The sequence below is a fragment of the Haliotis cracherodii genome, unplaced genomic scaffold (assembly GCF_022045235.1).
Source record: "Haliotis cracherodii isolate W230 unplaced genomic scaffold, xgHalCrac1.p SCAF_7, whole genome shotgun sequence".
NCBI lineage: Eukaryota > Metazoa > Mollusca > Gastropoda > Lepetellida > Haliotidae > Haliotis > Haliotis cracherodii.
In genome coordinates, this window is record NW_027266330.1 from 18,910,212 (window position 1) to 18,928,226 (window position 18,015).

Sequence of the window (18,015 nt, forward strand, 5' to 3'; positions counted from 1 at the left end):
CAGAAATAAAGCATAAATTACCAAAAATGTGTTTGTTGTCTTGTCTAATGGCTGATTTTGACTTATTGTAAGAGGCGACTTGTGGCATTGGGTGATCTGGCTCGCTGACTTGGTTGAAGCATCATTGATCTGATTATTTACGTCATAACTGATAATGTGACTTTTCCGTCAAACTCAGACCAAGAGAACAAGGAAAACTGAACACAAATACATACAAGTCTGTCAGAAAGATAATTTTAATGAACACAATAAATAGTCGACAATGGTTCATATACAGAGACGCGACAGTTTTATGATAAACCCAAGATGACAATCATTCATGAAATTTCAGGATTCAAACCTTTATGTCATCTCTAACACATCATCATGAGAATAACAAATATGCACAAACAATCAGAACACTAGAGCTTTATCAAAAGAATGAAAAAGGAAACACTATTCAATAATAGGACCCGAGAAATAAATTTTAAGAGTTATCTCCCATTTTCAATATTGCAGAAATAACGAATATTAACAAATTGAAATGACTTGAGATCAGTGCAAAAATGGCGTAACATGCCAATCTAATTTGGGATTAGCAGCTTTGCAAACAATGAAATAAGTTAAATACAGTCATGACAAATGGTCCCTTCCTGGGTGCTCAAGCAAGACAAATTATAAATTTCTTCTCCATGCCACAATATTCACCAAAGGGAGATAATTCTTCAATATCCAACCACAAAATGTACACTCTGTATTTTATACACTCTGCAGACTGCACAAATCACAAAACCACCTAGATAAATCCAAGCTGAAATCTCTCATGAAACAACTAAACATTTACACCAAGTTGCCATGGCAACCTCATGACAATCTCTGTACATCCATGAAACCGGTTTAGTGATCAAACTGCACATTTGATCAAATCAAAGGTCATCATGTACACAATGTCTTTTATGGTACATAAACTGATGATATCTTTACTAAACAACAAAGTTTTAAAATTTGAAGACAGCAAATTTACAGTGTTTCACTACCACATGTAAATTCGCCTTCACATATCAATCATTGTTCACAAACCTTAAAAAAAAAAAGAACTTTAGAAACCAAATTTACATGGAGTTATTAAACAAACATTCCCTCACAATGCATACACACAAAATTTGGGACAATCTTTAAGAAATGTAAATATATTCATTCTGTTTTACTCAATATCAGTTCATCTTAATCTGTGTACTGTGTGAAGATCATTTCTTAAAGACTGTCCAAACCATCTATACACATTCCAGGCCTCAAGTCTTGGCCAAAACTCCCTTACAAGTCAGCATGAAAATCAAAGATGGCTGACAAGTACAAAAACAATAGGACAGCACATGTGCACAATGAAGTATATAGGTTTAACAACAGCATCTAATATTATGCTCTACAAACTTGCTAAACCTGGGTGCATCAAAGGCAACAGAAAACACAGAGGAAAATTACTACCAAAAATATACAACCTTCCAAAAAACAAACTTCAGTTGTATCAAAAACATGAAATATAATGTATGAAACAATAACTGTAGCGGATACAATTGTCACATGGTGTAGTTCCAGTAAAAATGTATAAAGTTATTTCTCTGAAATATATATATCAAATCCCTACCGCATACAAAGCTCGTACTCAGTTCGATGTTGTTTGTTGGTATACCCGGAGTTAGCTCCCTTGTAAACGATGTTTTAAGTCACTGTAGAGTGTATGTATGGAGAGTCTGTGATAATGAATTCCTTGAGGAGCATTACTGACATTTTTTTTACAAACTGACGATATACTTTGCGTATTTTGTAAAATAAATGTATGATTCACAATGAGCGTGTGAATAATGTCAGCATCAGCCATTTTGCAACAAGATTTGGTTTTTAACTACAAAATGGTTTGATGTTCTATTGAAACTATTTGCAAGATGGCATTGCTGACAATGTTTGTTTTTTTCAAGCACACACATTCAATTCTGAGCATTGATATAAACAAATCTCAAAATGCATATGGACAAAATGCAAACAATTACCACAGCAGCAAATGATTTTGTTCGTTTCTCTCTGATATGCTTATATACGTTACAACTTTCACTACTTCTGAGCAAATGCCATACGTGGACTGAAAACAGCAAAACAAAAATCAATGTACTGATTAATGACCCCTTGATTTGAAGGATGGAATAATCTCCTCTCTGATCTGGACTGTACCATTTTCAGCTGGAGGTAATTCGTATGTTAAACATGGCACATTGCAAGTGACTTCAGATGGTTGGCACTTGACAGCAGATGGTAACTTGTTGTCCCGAGGTAGAAAACAGTTCAAGCTGTTGATAGGATAACAATGCATAGTCAGGTCTCGGAATAACTAACATACCTCAGAAGAGAAAATTCAACAACTTTCAGTCCTACACTACCAATAAATAGTCCACAACTTTCTGACGGTAAAAGTGCACCCACACAAGGCAGGAAAGCCACCTACCAATGAATAATGACCTAATAAGGTAATTCATGACAATACTTTTCCAAAATAAATAACACGTTGCTAGAAGTGCATCAAAATATTGATCCTGATCTCCAATTTGCACGCGATAACCTCCACAATCTGCATTCAACGTTGCTCCTAACATGGGTTTCCTTCTTCACAAACCTTAACAATGAAAATCCTGCCTTCTAGACTTCTGCCATTTCAAACAGCGTGTAAATGTGTGAAAATAACATTGTTGTAAACGTCTCCTGTGGCAGTGAGTTAGCTCCACGTGGTTCTCAAGGGGCACTTTTGGCAACAGAGTATTCTTGTGATGGTATCAACAATGACGGATGGATGAGATGATCTGGTGTCATTTATTACTGGGAAGCTCAATATAAAGGGTTACATGCAAGATTTGGTGTCTCATACTTGACCAAACAGGCTTCTATGTTGGTGTAAATTCCGATGGTAATGATGTAAGACATGGTGTCACAGAGAAATTTGAGATCGGGTGTCATGTAATACACAAGAGAACACCTGCCTTAGAAAGGACACCTGGTGTCTTACAAGGTGAAGTCACAGACGTGTGTGACACAGGGTGTTGAACACCTACATTCAGACAAGCTGTGGTGTCTAGACTAAGGTGTCCAACACCTGCTTCTGTAGAGGGGCTGATCCAAAATGGACGCCAATATCCTGTCACATGACCTCAGACAGATGGCCTCGACACCACACAGCTGGGGGGGCGGGGAGGGGGGTTTACTGGATTCAGACGAAACTGGACATTTAAACTCCCAATGTGTCTCAAGTTTCAATTCAAAAACCTGACTGACAAAAGCCCAGTAAAGAATGTGACAGATTATATATGTTGTTACACAATGGGCTACAGAACATGAAGATACATGACTGTGCTTTTACTCCAGACAGCATTGTTCTCATAGCTTACAATATTTCCTCAATACAATATTTCGCAAGACTGTTTATAAGTCTTGAAGATGACATGACATACGACTTAATTATTCCTCAAGTTTTACACAGAAGAAATGCTTTCGTTCTACAGAGTAAATGTCCAATCCATCTTCAAGACATTAATTGTAAAAACAGCTTCAGATTCTTCTTCTTCTGTAGGTCAGCTTTGGTAACAGTGACATAATCAATGTATCGCCATATTGCACGACAGTCACCATGAATCACTAGTATATAATAATACACGGACTACATTTGAAACCTGAGTTCAACTTTTCAGCTATTTTTGATATTTTCCACTAATGTGCAGTTTATAGGTGTTTGGCACTAAATCGTCTACACTCCTACAAAGGTAAATTACAGTATAGATTCTAGGTATTAATAAACATAAATATCAAATAAAATGATTGTGTATACTTAGAACAAACATTAAAAGAGGTAACTGCAAAAATCACAAAATTTCAACACAAAAATTAGTCAAGTAAAGAGTACTTCAAGATGTAATTTCTAACATTTCCAATGAAAATAAATCTCTCCATGATATGAGATAATGACATGGGATTTCAATCATCAGGCTTAAGACGAAAAGAAATATTGAATTTTTCCCCCATTCACACTTTCCTTCTCACAGAAACTATGAAGATCATATCACAATTATATATTCTTCTGAAATAGCAATCAATACACGTTTATGTATATATGAACAAGCAATATTTTGCGGAAATATATTAGCCACTGAAAAAATCAGCATATTAGAATCTGGTCAAAGGGGAGAGAACTCTATAAATAGTTCTCTTCATGGCCACTAGGGGGTCATCTCACATATTCAACACACATACATCCACCATTTTATAAATCTATAATAAAGTCCAACTAATATTAATCCCAAACTGTACAAACTCCACACTGCAATTGAACACTACAGTGAACGAAGTCTGCCACGTTGGGAAACTACACAAGAGCCCCCTAGTGCTTGAGAAAGGGAGATAACAGTTGATGCAGGAAGTGACCCATTGTCACTTGTGTTCACTTTCAAGAGAAACACTAGTCAAGTGTACAAGAAGACATTGACAGAAGCTGTGACTCCAGCTCATTGATGATACCCCTGAATCGTCTTGAAGAACACCAGACAATACCCAGAGAAAGGTTGGAGCTGGCACTTGTACAGGCAAGGTTACTTCTCAGTTAAACAATCTTCTCCTCTTACCAGAAGTGTGACTCTACTGATGTAGAATGATCTTGATTCACAGATTCAGTGTGTATCTACTATTGTAGAGTGATCTTGATTCACAGATGCAGTGTGTCTCTACCATCGCCGAACGATCTTTATTCACAGATGCAGTGTGAATCTACTATTGTAGAGTGATCTTGATTCACAAATTCAATGTGTCTCTACCATCGCCAAACGATCTTGATTCACAGATGCAGTGTGTTTCTACTATCACCGAACGATCTTGATTCACAGATGCTGTGTGTCTCTACTGATGTAGAATGATCTTGATTCACAGATGCAGTGTGAATCTGCTATTGTAGAATGATCTTGATGCACAGATACACTGATTGGAAGAAAAAAGTGACTTCCAGGTTAATTAGGAGTAATGTCTTCGACTAGCTGAAACCATTCCCAGCAATGCCTTTCTTAGCTTCTACCTTGTCCTGTCTCACTGACTGACACCCGGGATGCTCAGATCTAAAGCTTCCTATAGTATATGTATCATTGTCAAGTTATAGAAGTGCATGTATACATGATTCTATTCTATATTCTACCAATGTACCGCCAGATGAGAACTGATGTGTAACAAGTTCTACAGTCTCCCTAGATGAACTAGGCAACATTTTCAGCTAAGCTGGAACACTTAAAACTCTTATAATGGGCGATGCATACAGAGAAAACAGAGGTCTTCACATCTGAACCTTCTACAGAAATGCCCAATGAACATAACCATGCAGATATAGAGGGCACATGTTATTGCAGTATTATATTCGTTCTTCATTTTGAATCTCTGTAGAAATGCTTTTCCCCTCTCATCTTCATACATGTGTATCTTAGCTTGGGCTGTCTGTAGACAAGCTTTTCCTTCAGAACAGTTCCTCAGATTATGAATGGTCGACGTGGAATTACAAAAAGTCTCCAGACTCAAACCATTAATATTAATGCATGTCAAATATCAGCAATATTATCCCATGGGATCCCCTGCAGAAACACTGTTCTTCTACGTCTCCATGTGATTCAGGTTGTCAAGTTGAGAAGAATTCTTGCAGGTCTCTCCACAGGACTGAGATAGAAATGAAAGTTATTGGAATCCAGTAGGCTGGGCAGTGGCTGGTTGGAGCAGATTTGCATAGATGACACTTTGGTCCCCTGGGTTTGGCTGTGATGTTGTCGTACACGGCTGCTGCCTAGTGTTGGGCGTGTTCAGCTGGACACCAGAGATAACGATGGTGTTGGAGGGGCCTGCAGAGCAGAACAGACAGGGTTAATAACACATAGGACACTCAATTTATCAGCAATATTCCAGCGATACTAGAGCCTTTGACTTCATCAATCAGGGCCTAAGTGCATTTGAGCAGTTGTTAATTGGAAAATGTGCTGTATAAATTCTTAATTTAAATATTTAATTTTATTTATATGGTGAACTGTAGATAATCAAGCATTAACCAGACAATCAAGAGTGGGTGAGTGAGTGAGCGACTGAGTTGGATTTAACGCTGCATTGAACAGTATTCCTGTTATATCACAGCGTGTCAGCTTGATGTGGGAGGAAAGCCCGAAGTGATGCAGGTCTCAGACGTTTACCACTTTGGTGAAACCAACGAGCAAGGGTATGATGCTGACAAACCTAGAAACATAATCGGGGTGGACCCAATGGTCGTAAATTACTTGCATGCCCAAGGGACCTGTGAAGATCCGGGGTAGAATAGGTCTTCAGCAACCCATGCTTGCCTTAAAAGGTGACTATGGTTGTCGTACGAGGTGACTAACGGGATCGAGTTGTCCGGTTCGCTGACTTGGTTGATGCATGTCATCGTATCCCAATTGCGTGGATTGATGCTCATGTTTTCAATCACTGGATTGTTTGTTCCAGACTCGATTATTTACAGACAGCCATCATAAAGCTGGAATATTGCTGAGTGCTGCGTTAAACAACAAACAAACAAACAAACAAGCATGCCCAAGGGATGCAACTCTGTACATCAAATGATGATGACCACAAAGAAGGTCCCAGATGATGCATAAGTAATTTTGTCAATTTTACAACCAACAAGTTTATAAATATCCAGACATTCACCCGAGTGCTACTTACAGTGTGCAGTTGGAATTTATCATAGATTTCAGTGAGATCTTCAATAAGAAATTGGTTGAGGACGACGATTCCCTCGAGTGTAGGGCTGGTCTTGTACACACAGTCTTGACAGTGGACAACAAACTTCCTGTCTTGCTCAGTCACAAACAAGATATCGAACACTTCAATCTGGAATACAAAGAAAATAGTCTTAGCATATCTGCATCAGTTCTGACAAAACAAGACATGCCAGGGGCATTTTGGACGTGTCTTTTTCTGATTCCTATCAACATACCATTTGTCCATTTCGCCGATGTCAAGTATGTTCCACTCAATTCAATCAATATATATTTCAAGCTGCCACTCTCAAATAGTATCAGATATTAGAGAAACACATTCTTTATAACAAACTAAATGTGCAACTAAAAAAAAGAATTATTTGAAAAAATTAGAAATTTATAACACCATTTAAGCCGAGCTGAAAACTCGTGTTCAGTCGTATGAAGGTCGTATAAAGGTCGTATGACAGTGGTGTTCAATCGTATGAAGATCGTGTTCAGTCGCGTTCAGTTGTGTTGGGGAGCGTGGGAAGAAACTCATACGACCTTCATAAGTTTTAACACGATTCAACACGACTTTCATACGACTCCCATACGCCGGAACATGAAATCCATATGTTTGTCATACGACCGGAAGAGCCCATCCTATAATTGCGAATGGCAGGGGTTGATCATCGTTTGGAAGAGGTTGTGGTTCTGGAAAACCTGCAGTGCCTTGGTCTAGTGCCTGATAGATGTCGCAGTCCTTGAAGACACCACCATCTGAGCAACTACCATTTCCCCCAATGTCAACAAACAGAAACTTGTATGCAGCGTCAACTATTGCGAGGAGTATGATAGAGTAGAAACCCTTATAGTTATAATAGAAAGAGCCTGAATTTCGTGGACATTTTATAGCTACATGTTTTCCATCTATTGCACCAAGAGAGTTGAAAGTTCGCCTTGAAAACTCATCAGCCACCTTCTTCCAAGCCTCTGGGGTTTTTGGTGTCGACATGACCTCTTCTGTGTACTCGTGTGCAATAGCCTCACGTTTCGTAGACAATCGTAGAGATGGTATTAGCAGCCACTCTAAAACCATATTGAAGTGATCGGTAGGAGTCTCCAGTGGCCATATAACGCAGTGTAATAGCTAGGCGAAGCCCAGGCTCTAGGGCTTTTCTCCAGAAGGTGTCTTTTTTTTCAATACGAGGACCAACGCGTTCTACTAGTTCCATGAACATCTCCGGAGTGACACGCAGGAAGTTGGTAAATGTATTCACATCTTCACGATACAGTTCTTGCATTAGTTGTTTATACTGCCCATACAGAAGTCTCCTCAACTACCATGGTCGAACCACAAATCTCTTCCTCACTCGGCGACGCCTACGCTGCCTCCTACCCCTCACCATCAAAGCCATAGCTACCAGAAGTACTTCCTCCTCCTCCAAAGCTGCTTCTTGCAGGTCTTGTTTGTTGTTGAACATGGTGAAGACTGACACAGAAATGCTGTTGCAATGCAGCTTATATAATACATGACCCACATGACCAAAATAAACAAAAATATGTCGTATGAAGGTCTTGCTCAGTCGTATGGAGATCGTGTTTATTTTTGTAGTCGTATGGACATCGTAATGATTCGGGTTTAATCGTATGGCGGTCGTGTTGATTCGTGTTAAGTCGTATGGGCGTCGTATGACAGTCGTGTTTGGTCGTATGACAGATGTATTGGTGTCGTGTTAAATGAGGTTAAAGCGTGTTGTATCGTATGAATATCTTATGACGGTCGTATGAGTGTCGTGTTCAGTCATATGAGGGTCGTTTTTTGTTGTATGAGGGTCGTGTTTGGTTAAGAAATTTGCATAAAACCACAAGGTCATTTTTCAACTTTTCTTAAATTGTGTTCGCAATTTCTTAAATCGTGTATGTGAGATAGGGGCCTAAGGCAGTAGGTTAGTGATGCAGGTCTTAGACATATACAACTTGGTGAAACCTACAAGTATAGTGCAGAGAGAAAAAGAATCACAATTTTACATGAAACTGGGATATGATCACGTCTAAGAACACAACTGTGCACAGTGATTTGCCCCTGGTGGCTATAATCGTGTCTGTGTTGGAGCTCACCTCGCAGTCATTGCAGTAGTGGGCAGTTTCATCCTTAGATCGGCCATGCCACTTCACCTCCTTCCCCAACACTTCCAGCGTGTCGTACGTCATCTGTATCTGGCGAAGTGACCTCAACAAACTCCATCTGCAACATCAGTGAAAACAATGTTAACCAGTTTTCAGGTTCTGAGCCAGAACGAACTTGAGAGTGAATGCTACCTACATTCCAGCTTTATCATGTGGGATTGTAAATTGCTGCGTTTGGACAAGGCTTAAAGTGACTGCTCCTCTTTGAGTCACGAATACAGATACTTCTTTTACCGATTTTGCTAACATCTTTTGGTATTACGAGACCAGGGATCGAACCCCTTACTTCTGCTCCCCGGTTGGACACTCTACCACTAGACCACAGAGGCGGTCATTTTTTGCTAAAGATAATCAGCATTGATGTGTCATAAATGTTGAACAAATAACAACAATTTGCATATGACATACCAATATTCAATATCTTAGTAAGCATACTCCATCAGTCTCCACGCCCAAAATAAATTCAAAATTCTGCAGTCAATTTTTGTAAATTCTGCAATCAATTTTGATAAATATGTACACAATTCTGCAAATTTTTAAGTTAAGTTTTCATGAATTTCGTAGTTTGGCACCTTATTGACTTATTGCAGGTATTTTTATGATGAACTTATTCACGGCTAGAATAGCTTATAGAAGTGAATCTGGAATTCACTAGTTTCAACATTCAGACATGCATTTTCAGTAAGCAATAATACAAATACTCCAAAACGACATCAATATCTGTTCACACTCTTAAAACCAGCTTTCGCCTCAAATGTTAAAATTCTGTAGTACCGGTAGATAAATGCAAAATTCGAGTTCAGCATAAAATGTGATTTTCTGCAAGATAGGTATATTTCTGCAACAAGTGGGCATTTCTCCAAAATATTCCACGACCACGGAATTGCAGGGACTGCACCATTACGTTGCAAAATAAAATTAACTAGTCTACCATGATAATATAGTGTACCATGGAAGCGGTAGTTATTTGGTGGGAGGGATTTCCAGAATAACAGAACAGAATGCTTAACAGTATTTATACATGTGTCCAGTAGAAATACTTTGTCAATCTGAAACATACCTGATTTGTTCGTACAACTTGACATCAGTCATGCCAACATTCATGGCCAGGTTCCATGACAGATGCACCATGGGAACTATTGACTTGTAGCTCTGCAGCTTGTTCCACTCGTATCTCTCAATACCCAGCTGGAACTGTCGAGCGGTCAGCGGACCCACATTCCAGGCAATGTTGTTGCACCAACCCTGAACACAGAATAGTTCTCATTGATTCAAAACTGTTCAATACAGCAACATTGTTCGGCTGGAACCCGTTCCACAAAGTGATCGTAGTCGTAACTCGTATACTTTATCATAGGCTTACTAACAACGTAGCACTAAGATCGCATTTTGGAATGGGGCCCTCTTATTTATTTTGTGGAGCAAAGCTTGTAATATGTGTTACAGATCTCTCACTGAAATAAGACCAAATATTTGTTGGATGCATTTTAGAAGATGTAGTATCAATGAAGACAGAGATGATGTATGGATTAAAACTTCATTATTGACATTTTGGTACAGATGCTGGGACCTTAATCAAGCAAGTACTGGGTACAAGCATCTATACTGAAACGTGGGTGGGTGGGTGGGTGGTTGCATGTGTGTGAGTGTGTGAGTGTGTGTGTGTGTGTGTGTGTGTGTGTGTGTGTGTGTGTGTGTGTGTGTGTGTGAGTGAGTGAGTGAGTGAGTGAGTGAGTGAGTGAGTGAGTGAGCAAGCATGGTTTTAAGCCATTTTTGCAATATTCCAGCAATATCACGGCGGGGGGGACACCAGAAATGGGCTTCACACATTGTACCATGTGGGAATCGAACCCGGGCCTATGGTGTGATGAGCGAACGCTTTACCCACTTGGCTATTCCACCGCTCCTCCACATTAAAAGAACAAAGGCTTTGAAAACTGTCTTCATTGAAATAAGCTCAAGTCAACTCTTGGGCATCATCAGAAACCTGACAGGTGCTCACCTGGGTCAAAACACCAGAACCAAACAAACACCCAGACAATAGATTCTTCTATCCCTTTTACCTATACTACTCAACATTTGCTAAGGACCATAATCATCATCTCTAGTTAAAGGTGTGGTCCTTGCTTAACAAATGTTGGGTAGTATATTACAGTGCATTGTTTTTCTTTTGCAGTACACAGCAAGGACTGCTTTCGATAAATGTTAGGTATTATGACTTATCTGTAAATTTACGTCCAATCTCATTAAAATCAGATCTTAGTTCTTGCTATCGCTAAACAAAGATCTGAGGACATCCCATTACAGGTCACATCAAAATGACCTTTCATCAAACCAATCAGAGCGTCTCTTACCAGATCATGAAAGTGACAGACCGAATGTGTTTTCTGATCATGCAACTTTGAAATATTTAACAGACGGTATTCCAAACGACAGTTACGGGTTTTATGATTATATCCCTACAATCTAGCCCATCTGTAAGCCATTCCAGAATGTTCTTTTTATCAGTTTTAAAAATTTTAACCGAGAATACGTCAAAATATGTTTTGAAGCGTAGTCGCCAGTTTGAAACTAGTGTCGTAAACCTCGAGAAAGCTGCTTTCTGATTGGCTAATGTCGATTTCTCGTCAGTCATTTCATTGATCGGTCAAAGTTCGCGAGAGGTCGTTCTGACGTGACCCGTAATGGGATGTCCTCAGATCTTTGTTTAGCGGTAGCGAAAACTAAGATCTGGTTTTACATTCAACAAAAGCAGAACAAAAACCAGAAAAATCATAAAGAACTCAAGTTGTTGTCCAACTACTTTACTCACAATTGCCTGCACCCAGTGAACAGTGCCCGGGCCGATCCAGACGAGGTCCCCTGGTTTCTGAATGAACCTGTACACTGGGACGTCCTCCTCATACAGGTCCTCCAGAACAGGCCACCACGACCCCGTCAAATAGTTCACACTATTCCTGCAACAGACATGGTGTCAGTTTAATCAGTGGTCCTGTCTTATTGAGTGGTATTTATACATTGGCATTATTCCATGGTCTTGTCTTATTGAGTGGTATTTATACATTAGCATTATTCCACGGTCTTGTCTTATTGAGTGGTATTTATACATTATCATTATTCCTTGGTCTTGTCTTATTGAGTGGTATTTATACATTATCATTATTCCATGGTCTTGTCTTATTGAGTGGTATTTATACATTAGCATTATTCCACGGTCTTGTCTTATTGAGTGGTATTTATACATTATCATTATTCCATGGTCTTGTCTTATTGAGTAGTATTTATACATTATCATTATTCCATGGTCTTGTCTTATTGAGTGGTATTTATACATTATCATTATTCCACGGTCTTGTCTTATTGAGAGATCTTGATTTATTTGGTGGTCTTGTTTGAATCCATAGTCATGTTATAATCACTGATCTTGTTTATTCAGTGGTCTTATTTTATTGAACAGTCTTGTTTTCTTAAGTGGTCTTGTTTTATTGAACAGTCTTGTTTTATTGAATAGTATTTTTACATTCAAGGCCATTGTCCTAATCAGTGGTCTTGTGTCATTGAGTGGAAGATTTACATTACATATATTCGGTGGTATTGTCTGACCAATGGTAATCCAGAAGCCTTGTTTTATACAACAGTCTTGTTTTATTCAGTGGTTTTGTTTAACCAAAGTTATTCCAACAGCATTGTTTTATACAAAAGTCTTGTTTTATTCATGAATTGTGTTACCAATATTATTCCAATGGCATTGTTTTATACAAAAGTCTTGTTTTTTTCAGGAATTGTCTAACCAATAGTATTCCAATGGCATTGTTTTATACAACAGTCTTGTTTTATTCAGGAATTGTCTAACCATAGTATTCCAATGGCATTGTTTTATACAACAGTCTTGTTTTATTCGGTGGTACTGTCTAACCGTGGTATTCCAATGGCAATGTTTTATACAACAGTCTTGTTTTATTTGATGGTACTGTCTGACCAATGGTACTCCAATGGCACTGTTTTATTCCACTCACTTTTCACACAGGTTGTATATGACTCCCCAGTACTGATCGGGAACAGCAAACCACTCACAGTCCCCGGGACCGATGTTGATGTTCACCGAGCAGAAGTTGTTGTTCTCCTGATGGCCTGGACAACAAGGAAAATACAGATGTTGAGAATCGGCATAACGTACAGATGCATTAACTACTGTAAATAAACTTGGGCTTGAAAATATTCAAAATATCCTTGCACTAATAACTGAACTTGTAAGAACATCCACAAAATGTTCTTTATACTTAGTACTGCTATCTGGGAGCATGTGTGGCCAAGTAGTCAAAGGCACCACAAGTCCCTTGGGCATGCCAGAAAACTATGATCGTGGGTTCAAATTCCAGTTTACCCTGATTATGTTTCAAGGTTTGTCAGCTTCATACCCGTGCTAGTGGGTTTCACCAAAGAAGGAAACGTCTTAGACCTGTATCACGTCAGGCTATCAAAGATGCATCAAAACAACTCACTAACTACCAGTGATATCCAAAGAAAGGTTGAAATGGTTAAAGATTCATTACTTTCAACAGCAGCAGTGAGCCAGCCCTCTTCATCTGCCACAAAGAGTCATTTGTTCAGGATCCTTCTGGACATCGGCCACAATGGGTCATTTGTTCAGGATCCTTCTGAACATCAGCCACTATGGGTCAATTTTTCAGGATCTTTCTGGACATCAGCCACAAAGGGTCATTTGTTCTGGATCCATCTGAACATCAGCCACAATGTGTCATTTGTTCAGGATCCTTCTGGCCATCAGCCACAAAGGGTCATTTGTTCAAGATCGTTCTGGACAATGTTGCAGCCCTACCAACCAATCCTCATGTTGGTCATTCTTAATGTTCTAGTAGTTATCTTGCCCTTACCTGGCGTCCTTGATCCTGGCACCTTCATATAGAGCTGTACTGTATTCATTCCGAGAATGGTGTGTCCCACATGACTCAGCATGTTTCCGGCTGAAACAACTCTCGTGAACGAGGGCAATTTGGTCAGCTCGTGTAGTTGCAGCTTCCACTTTTTCTCGTCTGACAAGTCGACGTTTGTCCCGAACTTAATGATTTTCAATTTTTTCCTGTAGAATAAAACATGTCAAGAAGGTAATGACTGATTGATCGATCACTATGATCATATCACTGCAGCCTCTAAATAACCAAGTCCGGGCAATGGAAACCTCCAGTGGACAAAATGGACAATCTACGCCATCCCAGCACAGTAAAGCACAATCAGCAGAGTCACATAATTTATCAAACCTACTCCACCCTAATAGCCAACCAAACCTAAAACAACTGAGAAAGTTAACATCAATCACAAGGCTGCCCACTACCAAAGATTTAGGAAGAATAGCTCATTAAAGTACAAGACCAATGCATGATGATGCTAATGCTGTATCAGCAACTTTAGGACACAAATCTGTAATGTGACAGGCCCAACAGACATGGCCAGAGAAGCTACAACCTACCCCTTAGAGGATGAGGATGAGTTGGAGTCACTGTCAGAATCCTTCTCCTTGTGCTGACCTTTCGCCTTCTCAGCCTCTTCCTGAAACAAATAACAGTAGTGAGAAAGGTTGTCCATTGCATCAAGTGTGTGGCTGATCTTATCGCTTAGGTGATCATTTATTTGTTTGTTGCTGAACACCACACTCAGCAATTTTTCAGCTATAAGACGGTGGTTTGTAAAGCAAGTCTTGACCACACAATCCAGTGATTGTTATCATGAGCATTCATCTACACTATTCGGTCGACCAAGTCGGCGAGACTGACCACCCGATCCCGTTAGTCGCCTCTTATGACAAGCATAGTCTCCTTTTATGGCAGGCATGGGCTGCTGAAGACCTATTCTAACCCTCAACCTCACAGGGGACAAGCATGGGTTGCTGAAGACCAATTCTTACCCAAAACTTCATGGGTCTACCCCGGATCTTCACGGGTCTTTGGTGACAGTAACTAACATACTTCAACAGAGGCCTAAGATTGTTGTAGTGGTAAAAAAAATCTTTGTGGAACGGGACCGTCGAATGGACAGTGTAATCCTCAACAATAATACTTTCATTGAGTAGACTAAGACACCTTCTATCTACGTCCAGCAATAATGTGCACCATAGTAACTGATCCTGGTATGCCCACAGGATGCACCTCTGCACCATGAGTGTGACAAGTGGGCTCTTAGCCATTATGAATTATGGGCAAACCATATAACTAGTGCTAGTTTCTACTGCTGCTGGTGTCAGTTCTGACCTTGAGTGACTCCTGGAATGAGGAGGCCTGGTACTGGGCGTACTTGGCGACGGTCGTGTGACTCCGGCTGCTGTCACAGTGCCAGACCTTGTTGCCCCAGCTGTCACGGTTCTCGTCCGGAGCCTGCTGCTTCTGTTGACAGGACAGACATTCAACAATAAGTGAATGATTCTGTGTCGTTTGATTGGCTACCAAAGTGATTATTTTTGTGCTTATTGTTCCATAATCAATAATGAATTAGGCCACGCCTACTAAGGGACTGCTGTAATCTGATTGGCTGATAATACAATAGATTGTTGCATTATTATGCTGAATGATGTCATAGATGTTGTATAGTTGCCTACAGTAACTTTTGTGCTCTGAACAAAATAAAAAGACTAGAATGTGTTATTCCTCAAAAACGTGTGTTGCCACCATCCTGTTTTGATACCTTAGTTCAAGTTGTAGCTGTAAATGTGTTTGCAAATCAAAAATACAATAGTAGCAAATTGTAGGCTGGAAGGATAATGGTTTCATGCAGAAATATTCATTAGCTTTAGACAAATGTTACGTGTCCAAATTGTTCCCATGGAAACAGGAAATTAAAAACATTGAAAAGAATAGGCAATAGTTGAGCATGTGTGGTCATTGCACATGTATAGTTTCATGCAAAAACATTCATTAGTTTGAGAGTTATGGAAATGAACGTAACAAAATAAAATTGAGAAAAAAAATCAAAATGGCAAAAGGCACCAGTTACACTGATGATCAATGCGTGTGCCACATAATATGGAAAAATAATGAAAGCTTTACCAGTTGTGGAAGAGAAAAAAAACCTAACCTCATCTCAGACTAAGAAAAATTGTTTCCATGGAAACAAAAAAATATATTATGATGACGCATGCCAACTTTTGTTGAAAAACATTGAACGGTTTATGGCTAGCAATATGATGTGAACGCCAGTTGGAACCAAGCCAAAAACAATATGTCTCCCCTCCCTTTGGGGGAATACATAATTCTCTTCCCAATTTGCCAGCTAAGGGCTCATAGTTTGAAATCCTAAAATCCCTGGGAGAAGACCTTAGGGAGCCCCCTTAAATTAACACTGAATGCTCTTTTAAAAACTTGTACCGGTGTTGAAACTACCCACAGTGCAACACGTGACATGAACTGAGATGTGCGTACCTGCGTGCGAACTTCAACACGATGATCAGCATTGGCTTCCACCAGCGTTTTTGTCGAAAATAAACCTAAATCTGAAAACAAGAAACACTGAGTTAGTAATACAACATATTCAAGTTCTGTGAGCAAATGTGGGATTTACAAATGCTGCAAAGGAGTCCGGGATGGCAGGGGGGGGGGCACGGGTTTGGGTGTCTGGGATTTTTTTAAAACAATAATATGGCCAACAGGTTTTACAAATGAACACTTATCCTTTCTGTAGACACCAGAAATGGGCTTCTCACATTATACCCATGTCGGGATTCGAACCTGGGTCTTCAGGTGACAAGCAAACGCTTAAACCACTTGGCTACCCGACTGCCCCCCTTACTGTACTGACTGAACTACACGGTGGAAAGTGTTACCCACCTAATTTCAAGGCTCCAGCTAACCCTCGTATAACTACAACTGGCTGAGAATGGCAGTACTGCTGAAGCTCTGGGGAAAAGGCGTCACGCTTGCTCTCAAGCTGAAACAGTCACATAACAATATAATAAATACAATACAGTATATGGCATGACAGATTAACTATAGTAATAGGAAAGAATCGTGTGGTCCTTTACTTTTTTTTAGTAGAATATGTCAGTCTAAAAATGCCTATTTGTTTAATATTCAAGTTAAAGAGAATTGGCAGAAAACATTCAAGGCATATTGTTAAATGACGTCACTGCATTCTAGAGTGTCAACGTTCATTTCACTGTCCATGTAATTAAAAATAAGACTCAGAGTTAGTAAATTAGTTATTAAAATGGGTATTTTAACATTTGTAACCCATATAAAGTCCAAATACTCACTCCAGAACAGGAAAACACATCCTAAATGCATCTCATATAAAGACATAAAAGGGAGGTAACTCCTATGTACAGTTTGAAAAGGGAAATAACTCACATATACGCTGGGTGTAGGTGGGTTGAGACTCTCCTTAGGAAGAGTAGGATAAGGAGATGTTGGCGGATGTGGTGGTGGACACAGATCGGAGTAGTACCCTTTCTTACCTAGACGGACAAAAGGATATTCATAATCATAAACATCACTGATGTACAGACAACGATCCACGCCACTAGTGTATGACGACAGGCTATCAACCAAGACAAAGCCTGATCACCTAATCCATTTGGTCACCTCTAATGACAAGCGTAGGTAGCTGAGGACCTATTCTGACACGGTTTAATGAGTCACTGCAGCAATTATCTTTTTTTATTGTGGCTTTGACATGTAGAATGTTATAATGGTATCTTCAGTAGATTAGGATGGGAAATGGCTTTTAAGTTCACCGCACTCTCCTGCCCAAAGTTCCATGTTACCAGCATAGTACTTCTGCACCAGGCCAGCGCCATGTGACGATTCGTCACAACTTACACAGTCCATCCAAGATATTGCATATGTTTTTCATCTGTTTCTTTTTTGACAAGTTTACATATCTAGATAAATTGAGAAAAAATATCCTTATTATTATTTGCTTAGTTATCCAAGGTTTACATTGGTTGTACGGTTCCACGTGCTGTCATCGAAGCCCTGCGGAGAGCTAGCGGTACAGTCACTTTGATGTGTAAATACGTATTGTCATGCAACTCATTGTCGCAGTTGTAGTAGCATATTTATAT

General features: G+C 39.5%; 1 protein-coding gene across 3 annotated transcripts in view; it reads right to left on the reverse strand.

The window, feature by feature from the left end:
• Positions 1-220: 220 nt before the first annotated feature.
• The window catches only part of LOC139449091 (histone demethylase UTY-like), a 127,559-nt gene continuing 109,764 nt past the window's right edge, over positions 221-18,015 (reverse strand). For all 3 annotated transcript variants that reach the window (XM_071230561.1, XM_071230563.1, XM_071230562.1), the window contains 12 exons: positions 17,300-17,406; positions 16,781-16,880; positions 16,376-16,446; positions 15,212-15,343; positions 14,434-14,513; positions 13,841-14,046; positions 12,962-13,076; positions 11,758-11,902; positions 10,006-10,190; positions 8,877-9,003; positions 6,736-6,903; positions 221-5,885 (listed from right to left, as the gene is read on the reverse strand). In XM_071230561.1, the coding sequence (XP_071086662.1) occupies positions 5,847-5,885; positions 6,736-6,903; positions 8,877-9,003; positions 10,006-10,190; positions 11,758-11,902; positions 12,962-13,076; positions 13,841-14,046; positions 14,434-14,513; positions 15,212-15,343; positions 16,376-16,446; positions 16,781-16,880; positions 17,300-17,406 (1,475 nt within the window). In that variant the 3' untranslated portion in view covers positions 221-5,846. The remainder of the gene's footprint in view (positions 5,886-6,735; positions 6,904-8,876; positions 9,004-10,005; positions 10,191-11,757; positions 11,903-12,961; positions 13,077-13,840; positions 14,047-14,433; positions 14,514-15,211; positions 15,344-16,375; positions 16,447-16,780; positions 16,881-17,299; positions 17,407-18,015) is intronic.